This window comes from Arvicanthis niloticus, chromosome 3 (genome assembly GCF_011762505.2).
Source record: "Arvicanthis niloticus isolate mArvNil1 chromosome 3, mArvNil1.pat.X, whole genome shotgun sequence".
NCBI lineage: Eukaryota > Metazoa > Chordata > Mammalia > Rodentia > Muridae > Arvicanthis > Arvicanthis niloticus.
The window spans coordinates 36,349,389-36,363,231 of record NC_047660.1 but is presented as its reverse complement, the minus strand read 5'-3'; the positions used below and the strand labels follow the sequence as shown (position 1 = coordinate 36,363,231).

The window sequence follows — 13,843 nt, the reverse complement described above, 5'->3', positions numbered from 1 at the left end:
GATAAGTATGAATTATTTATAGCCATTTTGTTTGTGTTATTGAACAACACGAAAAGGCACATTATATTTTTCATAATTTCAATTACATAGGAAGTAAAACAAATTTAGCTACTATGCCGAAATCATTAAGCAAGGAAACCTATTCAGAATATACATATATACTTTACCCCATTCTGAGGTGGCTTTACTCCAGCCAGTTATGAAACTCAGGGAGTGTATTATGAACACAGATAAAGCAGGCTTTGGAGCTGAAAACTCAGATAAACAGTCACAAATCCACATCAAGAAAAAAGAAAATGCAACTTTAGCATTGCATAGAATGTCATAATAAAATATCAGTGAACTATTACACATTTAAACTTAAAAGAAAAATAGGTAATTATACTAGCCGTGATATATATCCCCTTCCCCCCAACTCAGATTCAGTTACATGTAAATAGAGCTCCATCCTGACAACTATTTAGCTCCAGGCACAGATCTGAAGTATTAGAGATAATGGCAGAATTATTAGATTAGCTGTTGCCAGGATCTCTCAGTGTCCTAGATAATTACTAGCTGTGGTAAATCTGAATGACTTCAGTCTGTGTTACTGTTATGTGTGTGCATTCCCTTGAAGGCATTGATGTTGTGTCAAAGAGACATTTGGATGTTTATGTAAACTTCTGTTATGTTCTATTGATTTGCGTTTTTAAAGTTTGTGCCCATAAAACAATCTATACCTCTGTTGTCTCTTTTTTAAATTAGGGGTGGGGAAGATGGAGGGGTCTAATAATTTCTTGCCTTTAAGAGCATATTGTCTCAGCTCTTTCTGTAATTTTGATTATTGATCTGTCTTTCTTGTGTTATTTGGTGTGTGCCATAGGAATTCTTTCTCCATTTGCACATCGTATTTTCCTTTTCGTTTCAAGTGTTTAATTTCACTCTCTTTGCATATTTAATGTTTTCATTCTGGACCTGAGCCTTTTTTCTCAGCTTTAATATGTGCTACACTTCACTTGCTTATCTATTGATTAGCTTTTTGAGTCAATTTTATTGTTATGATTTGTAATTTTTAATTTAGCATAAAATATGTGGTCAGCTTAATATTTTATAGGTCTATTTATACCATTGCGCAGATTTTGTTTATATGGTCTTTGTTATCTAGAAAGCCAACAAAGATTTTCCTTCTCAATTTTTTCTAGGTATCTAGACAACAACTCTTGTCAAGGCATTTGTAACTGTTTTCATTTTAGAAGTTACAATTTTATTTTATTATCCGTAAAAGAAATGTTGAGATCATAGGTCTTAAATGAAACTTTTCCTTTTTTTTTTTTTAATGACATTATCATGTTAAGGTAAGTTTGCTATTAAGATTTAGCTTTGTTTGCCTTATGACAGAGTTATAATGTATTACAGTCGCCTTAGAAAAGCTCTATACCTGTTGTCCAGGCATGGCTTTTCAAATATGTAACTTCTGAAATTGTACTGGTTTGGATAAAACCCTGTAGACACAACTTGCTCTAGGTGATTGCATTAAATGAGAAAAGGGGGACCTGCAGAGTTGATGGTGATCAGGGGAGAAAAGACTCCGGAAAACAAGTTTTGTTTTCTTACTAGCTGAGCTGAACTAAATATTCTAATCTGAAAAAACAGAAATTCTATTATATCAAGAACTACCTCTTTTTGTTGAAACATGAACAATCACACATTCCCTTTGAGATTAAAAAAAAAATAGGTTCAAGAAAGAGACTTAGATGGATAAATTTGTTTTGAGAGACTGAAAAAGCTAGACTATAGAAATGAATATTTCTGATCCTTTTTTATTTCTTGACATTAACTAAGTGTGTGTAGAAAATATAAAATAAATCTATAGTTATATAGATATATAGTTATATAGTAATAGTCTCTTCAGTCACTAGGTTTCTGGAAAGTTGAAGTAGATAAAGTAAAAGAGCTCAGTGCAAATAATTCTGAAGATAAAAGCCTATGCACAAAATCCAATTAAAAGTAAATAATATGTTCTTTTTGTTTTACCATTTCATTGAGTTTTAATAAATAATGTGCAGATTATGGATATTAGGTTATGCTGAAATGTACCTCTTTCATAAGTCGCTTTCATCACTGAGGTCTGGTGGAATATATATATTTTTTAAATCCTAGTATATTCTACTAAAAGAAGTTGTTAGAAAAACAATAGCTAGGCATCAACCTTCCCACTTTACCAAGTTTCACTGTCACCATCTTATTCTCTTTTACTGCTCCTTATTTTCTGGTCCATATATTATAGAGCAAGAGTGGAACAACGCAGAGTAAAAACTAACACACACTCTAAACATCAACTTCTATTGGATGGCCCTTGTCACATACATTTCCCTTTCTTGTAATTCTTTCATTAGCTTTCCTGTCAAACATATCAACAATTAGGAGATTTTGCATCATTCCTGCTTTTAATATACAAACAGCGTATCTCAGTAAATAGTGTGCTGTCAGAAAATCATGAGGACTGTAGAGATGACTCAATAGATAGGATATTTTTCTGATCTTTCAGCCCAATTCCGAGCACCTATGGTGGTGTCACACAACCATCTGTAATCTCAGTTCTTGGTGAAACTGTTGTCCTATCTTGGACTCCAAATTCACCTGGCAATTACATTGTGCACTGAAGTATGTTCAGATAAACACTTAAGCATACAAACTTGACATAAGTGTCTTTAGAAAAGAAAACAAAAACTCATGAAGACATATGATCAATGACATTCTATTTCTAATTCTATTCATTAATGGATATGAAATTGAGGTCATGAAAGCGACATGAATATTCCCATTCCTTTAGTTGTAAATTAACCACCACCCAAATACTATGGGTATTGTGCATTGTATGCTTACATTAAATGGACAGTATACTATATATTAGAAAATGATAACACAATGACCCACATTCAGCTAGAGTTTCTACTGTACTTGCATTGATAAAACCAACCCTGAAATAGCATGGTAACTTAATAGTAGATTTCACTAATTTCCAACCTGCAGGCTTTGCACAGATGAGTTCATTTTGTCTTCAAGACAAGCAAATGAGAATGAATTTATCCATTTTATAGGTACAAAAATGAAACAAGATAGAGCTTTCAGGATTCCATCAAGAACACATGTAGTAAAAATTTAAAACTAGTTAAATTCCACCTGCTTTTCTCTAATGCTACTGCTCAATTTTACTTATTCAGAATTGTAAAAATCTAAGACATTCGAGCTGTAGCAGAGACAGTGATTAAAGCCCCAAGAATCCTTTATGCATAGCACAAGAAGTCAGCAGCATTCATTGCAACCACGTGTGAGCGTACAAGCATCTTTCACGTTCGGGTGACTCGCACATGAAATAGAACTATATGGTCCAAATATGAATGAGCCAGATGCATCAAATATACACAACACTCATAGATCAAATTATAAATGATCCGTGTGAACCAAATATAAATGACACAATGCACCAAATTTAAATAACCTATATGAGCCAGATGTATAAACTCATGTACACCAAATGTAAGTGCTACATCTGCACTAAGTACAAACGAAGCACATGAATCCATAAAGAATGCTCATCTACTCTATGTCCCCTTTCCATATCCCAAACCGTTTGTGCTGGCGGGTGGTGCGCAATGTGCGAAGAAGGCAAACCTGTTGGAAGTGGCACAGCTACGGAGACCACAAGCTCCCTCATAATGCTGGCCTTTTGCCACTTTCCGTACAGAAGTGTGTGTGTGAGAAAACGTGCATGAAGATGTGTGTTCTGCCTTGTCTCCATTTTTCCATCTCTAGTTTACTTTTCCACAGTTTCAAAAATGGAAGAGACAGCCCACTTTTGAGATGGTCACCCGTTTAAAGGACATACGTTTGTTGACCCAATAGTTAATTTGAAAGTTCAAGAAAGGCGATTTTTTTTCTCAATGACGGGGCTACCAACTTTCAAAATAATGGTTTGATTTAATCAGTGTGTGTTTAGTTCCAGCAGTATAGTAGCTATGTGATGCTTGACTGAAAATAGAGTATTTTTTTATTAATCATTTTATTTGTTTACATTTCAAATGTTATCCTCCTTCCTGTTCACCCCTCCACGAAACCCCACCCACCTCCATTCCCTTTGCTTCTCCGAGGGTGCTTTCCCACCCATCTACCCACATACCCACTCATCCACTCCTGCCTCACCACTCGAGCATCCCCATTCTCTGGGGCATCAAGCCTCCACAGGACTAAATGCCCCCTCCCACTGATGCCACATGAGGCAGTCCTCTACTACATACATAGCCAGAGCCATGGACTGGCCCATGAATACTCTTTGGTTGGTGGTTTAGTCCCTGGGAGCTCTGAGGAGTCCAGTTAATTGATACTGTTGTTCTTCCTATTGGGATGCAATCCCCTTCAGCTCCTTCAGCCTTTCCCCTAACTCTTCCTTGGGCATATCAGGTCTCAATCCAATGGTTGGCTGTATCTGCCTCTATCTCAGTCAGATACTGACAGAGCCTCTCAGAGGTCAGCCATACCAGACTTCTGTCTACAAGCAAAACTTGGAATCAGCAATAGTGTTGGGGTTTGGTGTCTGCTGATGGAATGGATTGCATGATGGGGCTTTAAAATTTATAGATGGGTGGGTGACCATATCCCTCCACTGGGTACCAGGTCTATTTACTGGAGGTAGTCTGTATAAGTTCTATCTCCCTGTTGTTGGTTATTTGAGCGAATATCATCCTAATTGGGTCCTGGGAGCCTCTCGCATCCCTGGCATCTGGAACTTTCTAGTGTTTCCCCAAGTTTTCTAACCCCTACTGCTCCTTATTTCTATTCGTTCTGCTGGCCTTGTGGACTTCTCTCCTGTCTCTTCCCATACCTGAAACTTATGCGCCTTTTTCCCTCTACCTATCTTTCCCACCCAGATCCTCTCCCCCCTCCCCGCCTCCTGTGATTATTTTGTTCCCCCTTCTAAGTGGGTTTGAAGCTTCCACACTATGGCCTTCCTTGTCAAGCTTCATATGGTGTTTGAGTTGTAAATAAAGTCTTAATGGAGGGAAATGAACACATGAAATGCTTTTTATTTGTAAAAGAAATAAAAAGTTAGGGTACGGATAAAGATTGCTAAATTGAGGAATAAAATTTGGAGAGAAATGGAGATTAGAGTTGAAGAAAAGTGTTTCACTCACGGTCAAAGAATCTTGTGTGTATCTGGAAAGTGAGGATCCAGTAGCGCTCTGCCTGATGTCTTATTGTATTTTATTTCTCTCTTCCTAGGGCTCACTTAATTATTATCTTAAGCTAAGTAGAATACTGTATTTAGTACTCTAATTTAACCATGGTCTGAACCTAGCATTCTGTTGTAACTAATCTATGGGGCTATTTAAAATTCAATTTTTATATAGTTAAATCACTTTATTATGAAGTAAAATACATTTAAATTACAAAAGAGGAATAGTAAACAATACCCAGAAAACAATTTATGTAATTGTGGAATGCATATGAAGTCTATATGTTTGACTATGTAACTGAGCAGTTTGCTTTCTGTCTTATTATGAAGGCAGACATCTCTTTTTCACTTTCAGTTATTGCTGTTATACAGTTAGAGAAACTCACATCAAAAACTTCAGATAAGTTTATTTTCTGACCCTGGTGGATATATTTATACACATAGATACCTGATCTCTGATTTCAAGACTAAATGAATGAAAATTTAGTTACATACATTGGTAGTCTCTGAAATTTAATCACAACCCAATCTGAACTTATCAACATGACATTTTGTTTTGACATAAAAGTGAAAATGTTTTTTGCAATTTCTTCCTACGTTGCAGCCATTGTCAAGGAAAATAATTAATGCATGGCTTTATATGCCTTTCTAGGCATAGTTATTATTATTGTTACTGTTATTAATCATTTACATTTCAAATGATATCCCCATTTCCTCTTACCCCTCCACAAATCCCCCATCCTACCCCCTCTCTCTACTCTGTTTTGCCTCTATGAGGGTGCCCCCCACCGACTCCCCGACTTCTGCCTCACTACTCTAGCATCCCCCTACCCTGGGGCATCAAGCCTCCACAGGACCAAGGGCCTTTTCTCCCATTGATGCCAGATAAAGCCATCCTTTGCTACATATGTATCTAGAGATATGGATTCTTCCAAGTAAACTCTTTGGTTAGTTCTTGGGAATTCTGGGTGGTCCAGTTAGTTGATATTGCTGTTCTTCCTATGGGCTTGCAATCCCCTTCAGCTCCTTCAGCCCTTCCCCTAGCTCTTCCTTAGGGATCCCTGGGCTCAGTCTGATGGTTGGCAATGATTATCTGCATCTGGATTAGTCAGGTGCTGGTAGAACCTCCCAGGGAACAGGCATACTGAGCTCCTGTAAGCAAGTGCTTTTTGGCATCAGCAATAGTATGGGAGTTTGGTGTCTGCAGATGGGATGGAAGCATAGGTGGAGTGGTTTCTGAATGGCCTTTCCTTCCATCTCTGTTCCATTTTTGTCTCTGTCTTTCCTTTGGACAGGAACAATTCTGGGTTAACAATTTAGAGATGGATGGGTCACCCCATCACTCAACTGGGAGTCATGCCTATCTACTAGAGGTGGTCTCTCCAGGTTGTATCTTTACTTTGTTGGGTATTTCTGCTAAAGTCATCACCATTGGGTTCTGGGAGTCATTTGCTTCCCTGGAGTCTTGAGCTAGCCTAGACATGCCTTCTAGAGAGGATTTTAGATAATAAAATTTGATTACTACTGCAGCCTGTGGGGAAGAGAAATTCTGTAGAAAACTGAAAACAGTAATGCAATTTTTTAAAATCCAACTTTCCATTATATTTCTGGGTCATTGAAATAGTTAATAGCCAAAAATTAGGAATAACTTTAATACTGAATTTCTACTGTAAAACTTGGCCCCAATGACTCAAACCTTATTCACAAGTCACTGGGAAAAAAAATCAGGACAGAGTTCTCAGAAAACCTTATTTGAAATGACTTTGCAGAGATACCTTACTATTCTACAATTCAGTGGGCTTTGAGTTATTACATAAGGGAACTGGTATTATGTGGTAGAAACATTTCACTGTAAGCATTATCGCTAATCAGAAAGGCAAATTTTATTCCATCCACGTATTAAATACTACTTTGAGGTTTTTATAAACTGATCAGAAGTTAAGAGAGCTTATGGCTATTCTAGAGAACTAGAGTTCAGTTTCCAGCACCTAAATGGTGCCTCAGAATTGCCTATACCCACAAAGCGAGGAGTTCTGATACCCTATTTTGGCCTCTGTTTGCTCCTGTATGCTCATAATGCACATACACTTACACAAACACACACGCACATGTACTTAAAATAATAAATGAATATATATTGCTGTTACATTTAAAACACCACTCGGTTCACTCACTTTGAGGAGTATTATGTAACTTGATAGATGGATAATAGATTCTCACTCAAGCTTTGCACTTACTAGGACCAGTGAATGCCAAATCAAAATAATATGTTTTAGTACAAAAGACTGGAAAGAGTTAACTGCATATTAAAAAGTTATATGTATTTCTTGACAAAGTCATACATGTGTGCAATATATTCTGCTTATAGTTACCCATACCCTCTCCTTTCCAGCCTCCCACCTTCGGCAATATCATCTTTACAAATCCTCATCCAGCTTTCCTATAATATTCTTTTTTAAAAAAACCTTTCTGTTTTAAACATCCCATCGTCTTTTCTTCCACAGAATCTATCCAAGTGCAGTATACTTGAGAAAAATCTATGGTAATATATTTGAATATAAACTTGAAATAGTATAGATTATAAATTAGCTTATGATTTAAGATTGAGGGTTATTGTATCATTTTAAGGAAACAGCATTTTCCAGACAAAACAAGGCAGATGACTCACTGAGACTGTGACAGAATGGCCAAGACTTGCACAAGCTCAAAACAGACAAAACCACAGCTTCTAGAAAGAGAAGTGGACACAAAGAAACATGCCTAGCCAAGAAGCTACTTGAGATTTATAGATACTTGGAGAGGGAAAACCACCTTTTTAAATATAGTGACACTGATTGTATCAACATTCCAGGCCAAGCGACATCCTCAGGTTCCTCAGGAGTAGTTAGCCCATAGAATCCACATTTTCTTTTTAGTGACTTTCTTCCCTTCTTTCTGCTTTTATTTTTTTAAGAGAGAAGTTTATGAAGGTGGGTGGGTTGAGAGGCAGAACATGGATGAGTTAGGGACTAGAAAGAATATTCTAAAAAATACTGTATAAATCTTTAAAGGCTTTCTTGTCATTGTTGTTGCAATTGTTAATACCCACAAACAGGTGTGTAGATACCTTTACTTACAAAGTTTCTTTAAGAACAATGAACAAAGAAGCAGCTTAAGCAAAGTTGGAAGTTGTCCCTTCTTATGGAAATAGGAATGTGCATACTGTCCAGAAAGTTCAAATTCATGAAAAGAAAATCCTCAGCAATCTTAGGAAACAGCAAATGCAATTAATAGTTTGGAGACTTTTAAACAAAGTATCCTACAGAACCTCAGGGGCTTTCTGTGGGGTTGCACTGCTGATTCCATCCTGAAGTTGAAAATAGCGTACTTAGGTGGCTTTTATTTAATTCTCCTGACTACTGCTCATCCACGCTAAGCAGCATTCGCTTGCTTGTTACCATGGATTTACCCTATAATCAAGTAGCTGATGGGATATGTTAGTTCTCAAGAGAACATGAAAACTCATATCATTTTCTGAAAGAAGATGAAACTGTAAAAAAGAGATTTTTACTGGATTCATGATATTTTTTATTATCAAAAGTTCAAACAAACCTAAATTGAATGATCATAACTTTTAGACTATTTTTAATTCAAGGTGTTTTGTGTTTTTTTAAAAAATATTAATTTCCTTTATGGTGTGTCAGGTCTTATAGTCAGTCAATGGCATCAATTTTCAGCACCATAGAGTTATAACTCTTTGGCCAAAGGATTTGGGAATCATTACATGAAAAAATTACAACTTAATTTTTATTTGTCATGTTTTAACTTTGCAGTGAATTTTTTTATTTGTGGCTAATTGCCTCATTTTTCTTTCTATACATATTTCTTTTTGTTATGACTTGATGTTTCTTTCTTGATAGGCAGTATTAGTTGGCAAGAGTTGCTGTAGCAACATGCTACTTTTATGTGCCTTAAAGCAACAATTTGTAAGATCTGAACAGATACAGAAATTGTATCTACAAAATGAAGGAGCTAGTTGTGCCATGCTGCTTCAGACACTCTTCCTCATTTATTCCTAGTTCCAAGTGCTTACCAGCAATCTCAGATCCACTTCCAATGTCTGTTACCCTGGCCCCTTTAAGACCTCCCTGCCTGTATCTATGTCTACTTTGTCTTATGATAATCTTTGTATTAGAGCAAATGTAATCCAATAAGACTTCATTTTAGGGAATCTCATCCTCAAAGACTTTATTTCTAAATAAGTTCTTTTTCTCTAGTACTGGATGGAAATAAATTTGGAGGACTCTGTTTCAATTCAGTCTGCAGTTAACAAATTCACTGAATTTTGCTAATTAAAGTCTTTCTATGCCATATAGAGCTCTATCTATGTTATGGTAAAATTATACAGTAGTTTGGCTGTATCTAAAATGCACTTGATATTGATTGGTGTTCTATCATTAAACACAGAGGTTCATTTGTTGGTAGGTAGGAAGAAAATACAAGGAACCTGAATCATACACAGAAATAATACTGTGTCTAAAAACAATTAAAATTAATCAATATCACAGATTATACACATTTTCTTCTATGTAAGAATGAATTCTAATGTCCCTTTAGAATTTTCAGGTGACTACTGCAATAAGATCTTCTACTTTGAGATCTTCTGAATTCTGTAGATTCTGTGTATCATCTATTGTGATTAATATCACATTTACACATGTAATTGATGCAGACATTTCCAGGAGTTCCATCTGTTGTTAGAGTTTTGCTTTTAGAGTAGAAGGAAAAACTCAAACACATTAAACAGGACATTGGTGGGGGTTGTGGAAGAGAAGGTAATCCATATAGGACAACAGTGAGAAAATGTTTGCACTCTTAGTAACTACTTAACATGCTTTACCATAGAGTCTGCATATTCTCATTCCAGGGGAGGGGCCCAACAGATGTGGAGTTAGTCACAGAGCTAAGAAAATAAGATTGCTTTAAAAATGAACTTACCTTTGCTTTCCAGTAGGCAATTATTCTTTCATTTTTGTTTCTGGCAGGACTTTTAGGCAGCAATTGATTCCACATATTCATTGCACATTTCAGCAATACAAGTGCAAGACAAAATATCCCTCTTTTTCTTTATACTAGGAAGTAGATCAATTATACATGTCCATGATATCATGGTATAGCTAAGTCAGGGGCTCATGAAATAAAAACCAAAAATAGCAAAAGAAAAAATGCATTGTATTTCAAAATTTGTGTTGTTACTGTTTTCACACTTAACTAAAAGTTACATTTAAAATTTATACATATGTAATTTACTTTGATATTTTATAGTGTTAGAGCACATATCTTGGCTGAAAGAGATACTCATTGCAATATAGAAATGTATAGTTGGTGCTATACATAAAAATATATTTGAGAATACAGATTGATGCATCGATTTATAACCATTACTAAAGTAAATACATTCTTAGTATTGATTGGCCCCTTAAGAAATAAATTATATATAATATATTGTTTGGACTTCAGATAACCTACATTGTGTAACTAATATTTCAAATGCAGTGAACATTTTGAATAAGTCTTTATCTCTGGGTGCATTATAGAATAGTTTTGAACTTAAATTTTAGTTATTCACTGTTTTACATTTTCTGTTTACCTGAACAAATGGACATATCATCATACTGATTAAAGTTTCCATTAACTGGAGTTACTGGCAGTAACATTGTATTTTTTTTCCATCTCATTGAAATGAAAATTTCACTTAAAGTAATTTTTCATAGGAAGCCTACGTCTTATTGTGAATGCCCATAGCTTTTAAGAATTTATTATTCTCTGGAATTTAATTTAAAAAAAAAACAAATTGATAAGGAAGGATTCATGATTCAGTTGGCCCTTTTTGTCCCCCTTGGTCTTTCTATTTGTTAACTAAAAATATTTTATTTTTCAAGCATTCCCGACTTTGCTTTCCTTTGCTATCCTCACCCTACACACCATCACTACTAGACTTCAGTCTGTTGATCCGCTTCCTCCAGGTGAGCAATTTCTTCATCTGCTAGCTTTCTTCTCTGTGATCCGAATATTACATGTAAGATGGCATTTATATGACTGTGCATTTGCCATGAAGAAATGTGGACCTTATTTCTTTAAAGGGAAAATAGTCTTGGTTTGCTGCTAATATTTCAAGCAGAGCTGTGTGTGCGGAGTTGAAGTGAGAATATAAATAATGTGTGAAGTCAGTGTTTCTGTTGCTTATTATACTTAAATTAGTTTAGTGGCAATCATTTCGTATGTATAGTCTATCTGTACTAGTTTCATATTGTGGACAGGATAAGTTTTGCCAAGGGAAAAATTGGTGCACCAGAGTGGCCTATACAGGAAAGAGAGACATTTGTGTTCTGTGTATTGTTGTTGTAGAGCAAAGTACTTCACTGTCACAGTCATAAGAACTGTTTACTAGGTCCCCAGGTTTTCTGTTTTTTGGACAACCAGTTGCAGGTCATCTTCAATAAGGTTTCTTTTATGGAAGCTTATTAGAGGCTTTTAGTGCATTACTTAAAAAAATAAAAGAATCTTTACACATCACTCCAATGCAAATTTCTAGAGGCAGGGCAGAATCTAATTCATATGAATTTTAGTAGCTGCCAGAACACAACATCACTGTCCTCTGAAGTGGATGCAATTTATCAACAAATGCTCTGGATGTGATGTAAATAATCTGAGCACACTGAGGTTTGATGTACCTCATCCAGCTGAGTGGAAAGCAGGAAGAAGTATAAGACGCCTTAGCTATTCATTACATATGTATTCTGTGTTTGTATACTCTCCGTTACTGAATCATTTGAAGTATTTCAGAGATTTGATTGCCTTCTAAGGATGTAATCTCTGCATACAGAGAAACGTGGTCATTGGAGAAAATGATTATATCAGGTTTTTTCTGTGTTGAAAAAAATATAAAAGCATATCCTGGCAATCTACAAATCACTGTTATATTTATTTGTTGTTGTTTAACTTATGCCAGAAATGGACGAAAGTTGCCTTATTTCCCGTGTGGAAATGAATGGATATTGAAGATTAAATGTAATGAGAAAAAAAAAGGCTTAAATGGATAATATCATAGTGAGAAAAAATTATACTTGTCTCTCATTTGGAGATTTTAAGCTAAAGTTTAAATTTCAAGTTTGTGTGCATACCCATATATGCATGCACAATCTATATGAAATCTTAATTTTTCTTAAATAATTGGGATTAATTTTAGCCAGCTGAAAAGGAGAGTTTCATTTTTCAATGTAGTACAAATTAAAGTGTTTATATATATGCACATATGTATATACATGTATATATATATATATATGTGTGTGTGTGTGTGTGTATGCGAAAATACATTTTTAGCTTTCAGATTACAAATTTCTGTAGTTTATTCCCTATTTTCTTATGTACATTTCTGTCTTGATCTGATATTTGCTTTCTACTCAAGTGCATCTCCTGTGTGTGCTAGCAGGTACGCATCTACATGTTCAAAGACATACTTGTATTTTGTATAGTCACTAATTAGTATAAATTTCTGAGCTGCTTGTGAGCTGTGATTGAGCACCAAGATACCCAAAACTGGTTAGGCAGAGCAAAATTTACCTTTATATCCACTAGATAGTTCTAGGTTTTTACTTTTAGGCCCGATGCTTCCATTCATTCCCAACTAGTATAGGAATTTCATCATGTTTCCAGAGAGTGAATACATAAATATATCTTTGCCTTATATTTAGTAGTATTTATTTAGTGGTAATTATGTAGCAAATTTAAAGTTATCGTATCATTTTCAATACTTGCATTTGGTTGCTGAAATTATGAAGGTAATCACCACAGTGAAGCTTGCAAATACCATCTATAAACAGACATTAGGTAATAAAAGTTCAGTTTAGAGCACAATTGTGGAGATTTACTGAATATAATCCTTTCTCAATATCTGTATATTTGTATTGACCATAACAAAGATATCATATATATTATATCAATTGATTTAACATTATAAAATCATAAAAAAGCACTTTGCTGATAAAATATCTATTACCATATATAAACTATGTATGTGGTTTACATTTGGCCACCTGTATTCAAAGGTTTTAGAGAAATAGTCAACCACTGTCAAGTAAAATAATTTCTGAAGAAAATTGTAACTGAGTTGAATATGCACATTTTTTCTTGTCATTATTAGCTACAAAAATTAGTATCACTATTTACATAGCATATACAGGGCCTTAGATGTTTGCAGTAACCTAAAGATCATTAAAGTATGCAGGTATATGCATGTAAGTTTTATCTGAAATGACCACATTTTATACAAGAAACTGAGAAATCAGTATTTTAAATGTCAACAAAACATGCCAGACCCTCTCATGTATACCAAACAATAAGTCTAACACTTTTTCTGTTTTATAGGCAATAAATATATGAGTCATGTATGCATAAATTTAAAAGCAAAATAATATATCACTTATTTCAGAGTGCATATGAAAACATTTATTTTCAGTAGTTTCAATAAAATATGCATACTCAGTAAACCAAAGAAAATAGGCAGAAAGTTCTCACCTACCAACTACTGTTAACCAATATTATTTTTCTGTTTTCAGTAACGCTACAAATACCTAGATTTGTGTCATTTGT

General features: G+C 34.9%; 1 protein-coding gene across 4 annotated transcripts in view; it reads left to right on the top strand.

Moving 5' to 3' along the window:
* Nucleotides 1-13,843, top strand: part of Pcdh17 (protocadherin 17) — an 87,979-nt gene that overhangs the window by 61,911 nt on the left and 12,225 nt on the right. For 3 of the 4 annotated variants that reach the window (XM_076930675.1, XM_076930677.1, XM_076930676.1), the window contains one exon: nt 11,134-11,217. The exons of the other annotated variant lie outside the window; for it this stretch is intronic. In XM_076930675.1, the coding sequence (XP_076786790.1) occupies nt 11,134-11,217 (84 nt within the window). The remainder of the gene's footprint in view (nt 1-11,133; nt 11,218-13,843) is intronic. 4 annotated transcript variants of the gene reach the window in all.